We start from the raw sequence: 13,910 nt of genomic DNA on the forward strand, positions 1-13,910 counted from the left end.
CCTGAGAACATGAGGCCATGTTAATGCTTTGAAAACCAGGCCTAAGTTCCACAAAGGACCTCCAGCTGAACCAGCACTTTCTCCCAATGCCCTAGAGCAGGGTTGCCCAAACCCTGGCCCTGGGGCCACTTGTGACCCTCGAGGCCTCTCAATGCGGCCCTCAGGGAGCCCCCAGTCTCCAATGAGCCTCTGGCCCTCCGGAGATTTGTTGGAGCCCACACTGGCCTGACGCAACTGCTCTCAGCGTGGGGGCAGCTGTTTGGCCTCTCACGTGAGCTGTGTGGGCTGAGGGCTCCCACCTCTGCTTGCTGTTTCATGTCTGTGATGCAGTAGCAGCAGCAAAGGAAAGGCTGGTCTTGCTTTGTGCAAGGACTTTTATAGGCCTTGAGCTATTGCAAGACCGTCATTCATTCATATAAGTTCATCTTTAATATATTCATTTATGTAAACTTATGTAAATTTATTCAAATTTTAAATGTAAATTAATTATTTTTTCCCCCGGCCCCCAACATAGTGTCAGAGAGCTGATGCGGCCCTCCTGCCAAAAACTTTGGACACCCCTGCCCTAGAGAAAGGGAACTTGCCCCTGTATACAGAAAAGCAGACTTTAGGCATGCTGACTGTAGCATCCCTGGAAACCTCAAGGGAATCACGACTCATAAAATGGTGCCCTTAAGGTACACCTCAGCAAATGCTGTGAAGGAAAGCTTGGGCACGTGGGATAGGCTGGGTGTGAGATTTCTTTGAAGCCTGCCTGGCCCTCCACGTGCCAAAGCAAGAAGTATGGCCAATAGGAGGCCTGTGATCCCCTGAACCCTCCGCCTCACTGTGTTGAGACATGAAGGGATAACACAGTCCCAGCTGGGGTTTGGTGTGTCAGTTAAGGGTGGTTGGGTTGGCAACCTCATGATGTCTCAGGACCGCTGCCTCCATGCCTGATGGGACAGGCTGAAACCCCCCTCAGCTGAGACACTGAGAGGAGAATGTGCCCAGGCACAAGCTTAACTGTCCTCTAACTGCAGCAGCAGCTTATGAGTGAAAATTCTCCCTCCTGACATTGAGGGTCTTAACACCTAAATAAGGATATGGGGGGAGAGAGGAGAGGACCTTTCTTTGGTCAAGACTCCCCCTTCCTCAACTGATGAAACACCTGAGGCTTCCTCCTCCTCAATGTCTAGATCTAGGGCACTGGGAGACTTGCCATGGACACTGTTTTGCCCACTAGACGCTTGTGTTTTATGGGGGGAAAGCTCAACGTCTAGCTCAGCCTAGCCCTGGTGTGGATTATTTCAGAACTGCATTAGGGGCCAGCGATCTATGGAGGGTGGCCATGCTGGAGGGGACAATGGTCTGAACCATGCTCTGAATTGTGGCCTTGAATTCCTCCCCAGTTGACAGGGGCAGGGAGCAGAGCGCTTGGACTGGGGGTCTTAAGACGCCTCTCTAGAGGGGCTTGCCATCGTGCACAAATCGCCCCTTTATTGAATCGAAAAAGCCTCGCCCAGAAATCGGGACTTCGGAAGGACTGCGTCACTGCTCTGCCATGCCCTCACAGCATCCTCGGCCGCTGTGTGGTGTTTTGGTGGGAAGGAGGTTTGTCTGTCAGCACCGCCATTTGAGTGGGAATTGGAAGAGTAGCTTTGCCTTTTCCAGTTTTTGGGTAGCAGCCTGCAACTGTGATGCCGTCTGCAGTTTTGGCAGGAAAAGGCTTGAGCTGTCCGCCACTGCTGAGAATCGCCCTGCAGCCAGTTCCCTATGCTCTCCCCAACACTGGAGGAGAGCTGAACCCTATAGTTGTCTGGCTGCTTAGGGGGGCAAGAAGCAACTCTGTTTTTTGCCCCAACAAGGACGGCAGTCAGGGGAGCTCAGGCAGAACAGCCCTGATCCTTTCCCTCACAGCTTGTTTAAAAGAAGGGCCCAAAAACAGTTTTGAAGGTCAGATAAGCTGACCAAGGAAAAACCCAACATACTGTGCCTAGAGGCAAGGTCAGTCTGGGGAATTGGGGGAGTCCATCCCCTCAGGAAGACTTACCTGACCTGCCCGCTTGAGAGGAGCTTCCCAGATGACAAGGACTGACCCTGCCATGTACCACTTAATGATGGACAGCATATACAATTGGGTCAAAGCACATCAGAGACTCTTAATGAGTCAGTCAGGTCTCCCATAGCCTGTAGCAGAGTGTGTATTAACACAACAAAGGGGCTGTTAATGTAAAGAAGAGACATCTATTTCCAGTAGCCTGTGAAGCCAGCTAGTGTCTGGCAGAGAGTGTCTATTTACACATCAAACGCACTAGATTGGGCTGAATGTTCACTTAACAATGATCCACTCAGTGACCTAGTTTACACAACCAAATACCATTTGTGGTGATTAAATAACAAGAGTTATATATCTTACTTCGGGCATATAAAAACTTCCAGGGAATTAATAATTGGCCTTAAAAAAGCCACCAGTCACATAAAGTCAGATTACGCTGCTTGTTACTTTTCCTTTACAAACGGTAGCATCAGCACCTAGACACACTGGTGTTCCTTTACAATTCCATGTGCAAAACCATGCATTGTGGGGGTGGTTTCTCAAAACAGTCAGAAACATTTATGCAACTTGAGAGCTTCTGCCTTGGGAAGACAAACTAATTCCAGTTAGCACAGCTCCACACAAAGCATCACTAAGATTCTAATAGGAATGCTGTAACCATTTTGCTTTAGTTGGTTCCCAGAGCCAATCCAGCAACAATTATCTACATAATCACCTATGACTAAATCTGGAAGGAGCCTGGCAGTGCTCCTATTCAGTCACTAGGAAGTTACTGGGGAAAGACATCAATCTCTCTCATGGGTGTAACCAGTTCCCATATGCTATAGCTGAACCAACTCTTCATAGCAACTCTGGGGAGAACATCTGTGCCCTTTTCACAGCTGAGAAGTGTGCAATTTCTATTTCATGTGCTAGAGAAAGGCATCCTTTGGAGCAGGGGTGCCAAACTCATTTCATACAGTGGGCTGAATAGCATTCATGATGCCTGCTGAGGGCCGGAAGTGGTGTCATTAAGCAGTAAGGGATGTCATTAAACAGGTCAAAAACAGAAACAAGGACTTTGTTCTCATGTAGGAACTCATTAGCTGCAAATGACAGAAAAGAAAATACAGAAATATTGATCATATATCAAACTGTGGGAGAGCCTTTCAGCAGTGACACTTCAGTATTGCTCAGCAGCTGAGAGCCCAAGAGCCAGATAAAATGCTTATACAGGTTGCATCTGGGCCCAGGGCCTTATGTTTGACTCCCCTGCTTTATCTGTCTCTACTGTTCTTAAAAGAGGCAACATAAAAGATCAATCATATAGTTTGGTGGTGGCTCCTGGACACAGCGCCAAAATGCTAAAGTGTTGACAGTAACTAGGAGCACCTGTAATCAGAGGCAATGGTTCACCAACTGCAGCCCTACCTAGAAAGGGTAGAATTGGGTCCAGATGACATAAGTCCAGCATTTTCAGGAATTAAAATGTGAAATGGCTAATCTAATGAAAGATATGTAATCAGCTCCACCTCCATGCCAGAGGTAGCCAATGTAACATTGATACTTAAAGCATCCAGGAAATTATAGAACTGTTTCAGTAAACTGATGAAAGCATAATATTAGGCAGCTATAGAAGAACAAGCCTTGCTGAAGGATAATCAGCATCATTTCTGCAAAGGCAAGTCCTGCCTGACTAACCTTCTAGTGAGGTAGTTCTTTGAGCAACAAGTAGATAGAGGTGATCTAGATGACTCTGTGCACTTGAACTTACAAAAATCTTTTGACAAAGTTATTATATTATTATTATTATTATTAACAGTATTTATATACCGCTTTTCAACTAAAAGTTCACAAAGCAGTTTACAGAGAAAAATCAAACAACTAATGGCTCCCTGTCCCAAAAGGGCTCATAATCTAAAAAGATGCAAAAAGAACACCAGCAGACAGCCACTAGAAAAGACACTGCTGGGGTGAGATGGGCCAGTTACTTTCCCCCTGCTAAAAAGAGGAGTACCACTTGAAAAAGTGCCTCTTGCCCAATTAACAGGGGTAAATTAGCAGCAGGTAAATTAGCAGGAGTTCTGCACCACAACCTCTTGAGTAAACAAGAGTTATGGAATAAGAGGATTTGAGACAGACAAAAAGTATTTCAACATAACACTTAAGTAGTCTGTAGAATTTGTTGCCATAGGATGCAATGGCTTGGATGGCTTTGAATCTTTTCAAAGCATTTGGGCAAATTCATGGAGAACAGGCCCATCAATGGCTACTGGTCATGATGGCTAGGTACCATCTCTGGGTTCAGCAGCAGTATTCATCTGAATACTAATTTCAGGTAATAGATATATCTTTTTCTCCTGCTTGTAGGTTTCCCAGACGCAGCTAGGACTTGAATGCTGAACTACTAAATGGGCCTTTGGTCTGATCCAGCAGGCCTTTTCTTATATTCTTAAGCCACTGCTGCCCAACGTTGCATAGACTCAACAGGGATCAAATGTCTTCACTTGTGGGCAGGTGGGCAGAAATGGGCTAACTAGGTGCCCATTTTAAACCTTATACAAGTAACTACTTACATGTACAACCCACATTATTATCCTCACAGAATTAAGTGCTACATGCCAACATGTAGAAGTACGTATAATACAATTGTACATAAAGATTTAGATATTTGAATTTTGTAACTTTTACAAACCAGGCATTAGGCAGTGCTTTTGCTTTAGGCATTTTTATTTCAAGTAAAACTGAATTAAAGTCACTTATGCAGTTATACAATTAACTTTTATATTAGTTTTGTTTTCAAAAGTAAAAATATCCTCAAAGATTTCAGTTGCAGGAATGTATAATTATTTCTTGTTTACTTAAATAGACATTGGAAGTCAATCTTCTGATGTCAGGAATTCAATGTGCATTTTTCAACTACTACCCACCCATATAATTCTTCAGTGCCCAATGGCCTCTCTATGAGAGGGTTACAGTGCATCTATGAAGGGTTTTCCCCTTTAAATTCACAGCTAGTAAAAATCAAGTGCAATTGAACACAACTGACACTTATTTATAACTAAGGCTGCTAACGTGCATCCACTTCTTCGCAAAGCATCCTTGTTTCTTGAATCACCCTTACTCAAAAGATTAGTCTTCTTGATAATATGGACTAGGATTTACCATGTTCCTCAGTCACTACTATATTCCCTTGATTACTTATACAAATTTCAGAATAAGGTATTTTTCAGAACTTGACTCTATAGTATTAACAGTGATCTTCTGAATAAGAACCATCTGAAGTAGAAAAAAGGAAGGGGGTTGACTCAAGACAAAGTTGTTCCTCCCCAATTCCTTAAATCCGGTGGAAGCAATGCACACCCTGGACTGCCATGCAGCCTATCAAGCCTTTTTCCTCCCAGTTTGCAACAACAATCCTCTCTTGTGATATACCTATGGCACAGCTGGTTATGGGAGAAAATGTTGCTGGATAAGGGTCTTAAGGGATGCAGAATGCAGATTGTGCAACCGTTCATTGCCTTCATCCAATTGTGTACCTGGCCCCAGTGCAACCCAGGACACAGGACCGCAAAATGCCCCTTGCCCAAAAAACGACACTTCTGGTTTCCTATGAAAACCAGAAACGCTGTTTTTCAGCATTCTGAAGGCCTTAAAAGGCCTTCTAGGGGCCAGGGAGACAGTGAGCAGCCTCTCCGACCCTTAAAAGTCTTGCAAAAAGAAAAAAAATATGGCAGGTTATAGTGCCACCTCCCCCTCAGGGTGCTGTCCAGGGCATCTGCCCCCTGACCCTCAGGTATGCCAGTGCCTCCACCTGCCTTGAACCATGTCAAAGTGAGGACCTTGCTTTGGTCATGCAGAAACGCATCATCACTCTCTTGTGCTCACTAGGTCCACAAATTGACTTCACAGTGCAATTTTACATATACAGTGCAGCATGATCAAGTAGGAGAACATACATGGTCTGCCTCTGAATCAAAGATTGATATTATGTAAGGTTGTTGAAGGATCCCTTTCTTCATATACTCTGTGCTATTTTAGTCAGATTTATATGCAGAAACATGATTGGATCAACTCCTCAGTGGCAACATCCACTCACTAAAATATCTGGGCTGGTGATGCAGCTTTCCTCTATGTGGTCAAAGAATATTATAGATGTACTATAGTATCAAACGTGCAAGATTAAAATCTTAATACATTAGTAAAGGAGCAATGACCATAAATACTGTATCACTCAAGACTGCCTTCAATAAGAATTTGTATAGACTATCATCGTGCACAGTGTAGCTCATTTACCTTTCCCCTACAAATGCTTTTAGTTTTAAAAAGCACTTACCCACAGAAGAAGCTTTGGTCAATGCCTAATAATTTACAGCTCTCTCAAGCATTTCATTTAATTCCTTCTGCTTTGCATGTGAGGAATTTTCTCAAACTTTAGTATATGAGGGTTTCCTTTCATGAACTAGGACAACTCACAAGGGCACTCTGGGAGCTTGTCCCTTCTTGATTACTAGAGAATCAACTTGGGAATTTGCTAATAAGTGATGCCACTTCAGTACTTGGTCTCATAAAGGGCCAAAATTTAGTGTAGATACTGGAGAGCACTTGGAGAAGTGCTTTACATATCTATACCAAATATGCAAGTACTGCACTTCTGAATGGGAAGATATTAGATAGATCAATTGGGTAGAGTCATTAGAGTAATTAGGCATTAGAATATAGAAAAGAACAGTCAATCAAAACCACATAACAGAACAGTCAGCTATCAAATTTCAAAGGTACACACAACATGCAAAATGAGTATCTATGATCACAACAGAAAAATATTCTCTGGAAATGCATTTCAGAAATGCAAATAGTATATATTTTGTGTAAACTACAAAGGAGGAAGGGCTCTGCTAAGACCAGGAAAGTGAAAAGTTTTATGTCCCAAGATTGGTCTTTGGGACAGGTGCTTTTCAGCTTGTTCATAAAAGACCTGAAGTCAGGGATAAGCAGCAGGATGGCCAAGTTTGTGAATGACACTAAAGTTTTCTGGTTGGTGAAGTTTAGAAGGGATTGTCAAGAGCTCCAAAAGGATGTCTCTAAATTGGGAGAATGAGCAGTAAAATGGCAGATGCACTTCAATTTAAGTAAGTGTAAAATAATGCACAATGGAGCAAGAAATCAAAATCTCATATATACATGAATGGGTTCAGAGCTGTCTGTGACAGATCAGAAGAAAGATGGGGTGCTGGTGGACAGCTCAATGAAAGTGTCAACCCAGTGTGCGGTGGCAGCAAAGAAGGCCACTTCCATGCTTGTGATCATTAAAAAAGGATTTGAGAATAAAATGGCTAATATTATTATGCCATTGTCCCAATTAATGGTAAGGCCACATCTGGAGCATTGTGTCTAGTTCAGGTTGATGCCTCAAAAGGATATAGTGGATTTTGAAAAGGTGCAGAAGAGAGTGACCAAAATAATTACTGGGCCAGGGCACCTTACAAGGAAAGGCTATAGTGTTTGGGCTTTTCTAGAAAAAAAGCCACCTGAAGGGGAACATGACTGAGACATATAAAATTATGCAGGGGGTGGATAGAGGGATGTTCTCTTCCCTCTTGTGCAACACCAGAACCAGGGGACATCCACTAAAACTGAGTGGTAGAAAGTTAGATCAGACAAAGAAAATATTTCTTTACCCAGCATGCAATTAATCTTTGGAACTCCCTACCACAGGTTGTGGTGATGGCATCTGGCCTAGATGCCTTTAAAAGGTGATTGGACAGATTTATGGATGAAAAGTCCATCACAGGTTACAGGCCACAAGAAGTAGGATCTCTCTGAATGCCAGGTGCAAGGGAGCAGCAACAGGATACAGGTATCTTGTTGTCTTGAGTTCTTCCTGTGGCATTTGTTGGGCCACTGTGAGATACAGGAACCTGGACTAGATGGGTCCTTGGCCTGATCCAGCAGGGCTCATATTCTAAAGAGAACACTGGCAAGATCATGGCCCCAAAACTGAATTGTTAAGCTGTTTTTTAAAAGTTGTATTTCAAGATTATTGAAGATTTGCAATTAGAATCCCCCCCCCCCCCAAAAGATACTAGCAAAGCTAGCCAATTTTTAAAACTTCTTTGCAAGCCCATTCACAAATTTCACTGTGCACTCTTTAGGGAAGAATGGCACAGTGCTAGAGTGAGACCCCTCCCCCCCAAACGTTATTCGTTTCTTAATTGCTATTTTGCATTTAGTATTAGTAGCAGACATACAAATAATGAAAGGGCAACAATTAAAGACCCCATCAATTTATTTGCCTTTGAAACTAACCAGACATTTGTTTTCTGAGACTCAAAACTGAAGACACTTCACACTTAGCTTGGGTACAAACAGATGAGTGTCTAGTATGGAAGAATAATCCACCAGCAATGGCACGTACTGGAACCTGCACAAGCAAGCATCCTGGTGGATTGTGAGAGAATCTGAGGACTTTTTAAGAACCACCATGATTACTTCAGGCATTAACGTGTTTACATAAACCTTTAAGAACTAGGCAACTTTCATTTCACATTGAATTAACTCAAGGGAACCTCTATGGTCAATTATTTTGGTATGCAAGATGTTAACCTGCTTTAGCAGGTAGCAGCATCCTGGCATATACAATACCTCTTACTGTACTGTCTACTTTCAGGTTTTAATTATAAAATCTTAAGGGAGTTGTACTTCTTTGTGAGCTCAGTAAAAGTATAATCCTAAAACTGCTTTATTGGAAATGTGCTTAAGATCAAGGTGAAAAGCTAAAAGTTTTGGATAGAAAAACAAATCAAACAGGAAAGGATGCAATAGAAAAATCTTCGGACTGAAGGCGTTTCTCTCCCCCTGAACTTTGTTTTCAGAATGTTAAAAAAGCAATCCTGGGGTGACATTACACCTATTTTTAGAATTAGTCTGATTCTGATTATAGAAAACCAGAGTTTGTATAATCTCATTTTATGCATATAAGACTATGGTAGTGTATATTAAATCTCAGTTTAATAATCCAACCACAATGAAATAACCTCAAACACTGAGAAAGCCTATGGGTTCCTGAAAAATTAATAGTGCACACAGAAAACTGGATCATACTATACTCTGAGAGTCATAAGATTATTGTGTCTACAACAAGCTAAAGATTAAATGATAATTTAATTCCACCTCATATTCACCAATGTTATTTGTACTACACACTGTGGTCCATGTCTATTAAGTCATCATTTATCTGAAAAATACATGTTGTTCCTCTTCTTCTAAAGTAAGCATTTTCTCCCTTGCAGCTACCACATTCTATTCTGGAGCAGACAAGATTTGCACAGAAGGAATGTATTTTAAAACATATTCTTAGAATATATTGTCATCTAGAACAGATGAAAAAATCTTTCGTTGTTGTTCCTAAAATTTAACAGATTTTAATTACCTTTTCTGACAGCGATGTGTTTTTTTTTAAACGAGTGTAAAAGTGACTTTGTTCCAACATGAAGGTTTTCCAAGTTTTGCTGATGGGCGCTCCTAATTACTTTGATAAAGAGCAGTGCAGCGAGAAAACGCTCTGCTCTGCCTTCGCAAATATCTTTAGAGGACAAACAGTGCTCAAGCAATGGAGAGCCCTAAGTAGCAACACAAAGCCCATGAATAGCTAGATAAATATACAAAAAGATTAACAGGTTTTGCTCTGTACACAAGGAATATTTTCAGTGATTTGTAAAGGGGGGGGTCGCGTCAAGCAGAACCCTAGTTTTGGGAATGGTACCATTTGCTGGTGACAGTTTTGCTGTCAGTGCTGTACTATAAATCTCCACCTGAATATTCAACATAGATGTAATGGAAAGCGACACCACCTCACCAATTTGAATAAGAACAATTAGTCAGCGAACAATATTTTACCATTCCCTTCTTTGGACTGTTCACAAATATTAGTCATGGTACAATTTCACAATATACTCACAGCCAAGGAAAACAGTTAAATCAAGTCAGAAAACAGGGTGTCACACTGACGAAGCAGTACTTTGCTAAAGCAGCCAGGATTGTATAAGTTGGGGCTAAACCAGATGCAACATGGGAGATTCATGAACAGTGTGTCCACAAGAATGGAGACTCATATCCAAGTCATGGAGCTGGAGGAAACAAATTTAATGCTTTCCCCCTGTGATATTTAATTCCTCTCACTGAAAAAGATGCAATTTGCTCTGTGGGAAAAAACACACTGATTCTGTAGGTTTCATCCCAGAAGGCAAACAACAGTCTCAGGGCAGGATTTAAATCTGCAAAACAAACTTTTAAAGATTTTACTTTAAAAGAAAAATCATAGGGAACCTTGAATCTCCATGCCATGTCTAGTTTGGTCCTTATTTCCTAAACTAATCTCTAGTGTCTTATGAAAACAGTATTAACACAATGCAAGATGCTGAGTCCACCTCCTTATGGTGTGGTAATGAAGTGGAAATGTCTAATTTGTGAATATGCTCCCCCCAAAAAAGGTGAACATCCAGACATAAAAGTAAAAAACGCTCATTTGCTTGGTAGCTTCCGTTTTAAGAATAGTCAGGCATGGAACTTCTAACTAGAGAATCTAATGTTATTCAGTGACTTTCCCTTCCAGTTACATATCTGTGCCCATCTAAATTTCTGAAGGTCTGCTAAAAATGGGAGGTTGGTTTTTCTTTTTGTATTCTGTGGTTTATGTCCTGGAACAGATCTTGTCCTAGTCAGAATAATCATGATTATGAAACCTTTCACACTGTAACTTTCACTGCTCATGTATAATTATACATGTGATGACTTTAAACTTGGCTAATCTTCTAAAACTGCTGGCATCTCTTCAAGTTCTCTGTTACTTTCCGCATCCTGAATAAATAAACAAAAGTAAAGTAAAATTATTATCTGATTTAAATTATATGATCCTGATGATCAGCACTCTCTTCTTCATGAGCCTTGCAATGGCAAAGAACCCCTCCAATGGTCTCCTACTTGCCTTCCCAAACTGTCGTAATACTGTTAAAAAAGAACTCCATTTCCTTTTATCTCACCATATTTCTATTCTAAGTATTGTGCTAAGAGTCATTAAACATTTTAACTTTGGTGTACTAGCGAGCAGTGAAACCAGTCACAACTATACTGGGTAAGATGGTGGAATGCCTCATCAAAGATAGAATCTCAAAACACAAAGATGAACAAGCCTTGCTGAGTGAGAACAAGTCTTACATGGCTTCTGTAAGGGTAAGTCTTGCCTCACGAACCTTATAGAATTCTTTGAAAAGGTCAACAGGCATGGGGATGCGGGAGAACCCGTGGACATTATATATCTGGACTTTCAGAAGGTGTTTGACATGGTCCCTCACCAAAGGCTACTGAAAAAACTCCACAGTCAGGGAATTAGAGGGCAGGTCCTCTCATGGATTGAGAACTGGTTGAAGACCAGGAAACAGAGAGTGGGTGTCAATGGGCAATTTTCACAATGGAGAGAGGTGAAAAGCGGTGTGCCCCAAGGATCTGTCCTGGGACTGGTGCTCTTCAACATCTTCATAAATGATCTGGAGACAGGGTTGAGCAGTGAGGTTGCTAAGTTTGCAGACGACACCAAACTTTTCCAAGTGGTGAAGACCAGAAGTGATTGTGAGGAGCTCCAGAAGGATCTCTCCAAACTGGCAGAGTGGGCAGCAAAATGGCAGATGCGTTTCAATGTAAGTAAGTGTAAAGTCGTGTACATTGGAGCAAAAAATCAAAGCTTCACACATAGACTAATGGGTTCGGAGCTGTCAGTGACAGATCAGGAGAAAGATCTTGAGGTGGTGGTGGACAGGTCGATGAAAGTGTCGACCCAATGTGCGGTGCCAGTGAAGAAGGCCAATTCTATGCTTGGGATCATTAGAAAAGGTATTGAGAACAAAACGGCTAATATTATAATGCCATTGTACAAATCAATGGTAAGGCCACACCTGGAGTATTATGTCCAGTTCTGGTCGCCACATCTCAAAAAGGACATGGTGGAAATGGAAAAGGTGCAAAAGAGAGCGACTAAGATGATTACTGGGCTGGGGCACCTTCCTTATGAGGAAAGGCTACGGCGTTTGGGCCTCTTCAGCCTAGAAAAGAGACGCCTCAGGGGGGACATGATTGAGACATACAAAATTATGCACGGGAAGGATAAAGTGGATAGAGAGATGCTCTTTAAACTCTCACATAACACCAGAACCAGGGGACGTCCACTAAAATTGAGTGTTGGGAGAGTTAGGACAGACAAAAGAAAATATTTCTTTACTCAGTGTGTGTTTGGTCTGTGGGACTCCTTGCCACAGGATGTGGTGATGGCATCTGGCCTAGATGCCTTTAAAAGGGGATTGGACAAGTTTCTGGAGGAAAAATCCATTAGGGGTTATAAGCCATGATGTTTATGTGCAACCTCCGGATTTTAGAAATGGGTTATGTCAGAATGCCAGGTGCAAGGGAGGGCACCAGGATGCAGGTCTCTTGTTATCTGGTGTGCTCCCTGGGGCATTTGGTGGGCCGCTGTGAGATACAGGAAGCTGGACTAGATGGGCCTATGGCCTGATCCAGTGGGGCTGTTCTTATAACTGCCTCCTTTACAACTCTGCTTGTTCTAGTCACACAATGGCAAAAGTGTGCTATTTTGCAATTTGCAAATACAAAGATTACACATACCTCAAAATTTAAAATAGCAGCTACCCTATTAGATATCCTACCTCCACTTTGACACCCTCTGCCTACTTTCCTTTTAAACAAGTTATTCCTTCAAGTGCAAGTCTATTCCCCAAAATGCCAGTTAACAAAATGTTCCTTCCTCACCACATTTGGCAGGTTTTTGAAAGCTGCTTCAATTGATGAAGCTCACCTGTGCCTGATCTCTGAAATTTCCTGTTCAAAGACTGGAATTCTTTAGTTTGACATCTGGTTTCTCTAGAGTTGGCAGCATGCAGTAGCAGAGCTCTTAATGCAAGACTGATACCATTGTGGAGGTGGCCAAAGTGCCTGGTCTGCATAATACCAGACAGTGGGCCTAAACTCACTGGATATTTGTAGTCTCAAGTTCAGTTAAATAGCTTAGTTTTCACAAAATTATTATGATCAGAAATACTCTTTGTTCAGCTCTGTACTTTGTTTAAAATAAAACAAAAATAGTGTAGCGCTCCAAAACGCCCCTCTCATTGTTCACTGATTGATTCACAGTTAATTGTGAGAGCAAGCTTGAGTTGACTTGATTAAAAGAAGCTAGTTTAGAGAGAGATGTCTTAATGAACAGAGGAGCCAATTCCAAGTGGAGTTGCACAAGAAGGTAGTGGAGGGAATAACAGTCGAGATATTAAAAGGGTAAGATACAAAAACTTTACCTCTTTTGTTATAACTGGCAGCTCTGAAGCCAAACTCAGCCAGTGTGCAGCTGCAGAATTATTCCCCAGTTCCCTGTAGCACTGAAAGAGTGGAAATAAGACAAACATTAAAACAAGAAAGTAGAAAAGCTTTTCAATAGGATCTCATGGAGCTGTCATTCCACCAATAAAAGGTATCTTCCTAATCTTTTGAACACCAGCAATCTAACTATTTGTTGTCTCCTCTCAGAGTAGCTCCTTGGCAAGAATACATTTTACAATACCACAGATCATCCCCAAGAGGCTTCAACCTAGGCACACTTACCTGAGAGTAAGAACATAATAGGACTTACTTCTGAGTGAACATGGCAAAGGTTGCTCTGAGAGTTCATTTTTGGCATGGGGAGGTTTGAGATTCATTCTTTCTTTTTAGATCAGCTCTCTTAGAAAGGGCATAACCACGTCTATCACAAACATGTATCTATTTCACAAACGATTGAGCTGAACATGGGTACAACTGATCAGCACACTTTGGCAAAGAAAAAGCATATCCA

At 41.8% G+C, this 13,910-nt stretch overlaps 1 protein-coding gene across 1 annotated transcript in view; it reads right to left on the minus strand.

The window, feature by feature from the left end:
- Positions 1 to 4,629: 4,629 nt before the first annotated feature.
- Positions 4,630 to 13,910, minus strand: part of RMDN3 (regulator of microtubule dynamics 3) — a 59,693-nt gene continuing 50,412 nt past the window's right edge. Inside the window, exons 12-13 of the mRNA XM_066631259.1 lie at positions 13,378 to 13,458; positions 4,630 to 10,876 (exon numbers count right to left, since the gene is read on the minus strand). Coding sequence (XP_066487356.1) covers positions 10,823 to 10,876; positions 13,378 to 13,458 — 135 coding nt within the window. The 3' untranslated portion in view covers positions 4,630 to 10,822. The remainder of the gene's footprint in view (positions 10,877 to 13,377; positions 13,459 to 13,910) is intronic.

Source organism: Tiliqua scincoides, chromosome 1 (genome assembly GCF_035046505.1).
Source record: "Tiliqua scincoides isolate rTilSci1 chromosome 1, rTilSci1.hap2, whole genome shotgun sequence".
NCBI lineage: Eukaryota > Metazoa > Chordata > Lepidosauria > Squamata > Scincidae > Tiliqua > Tiliqua scincoides.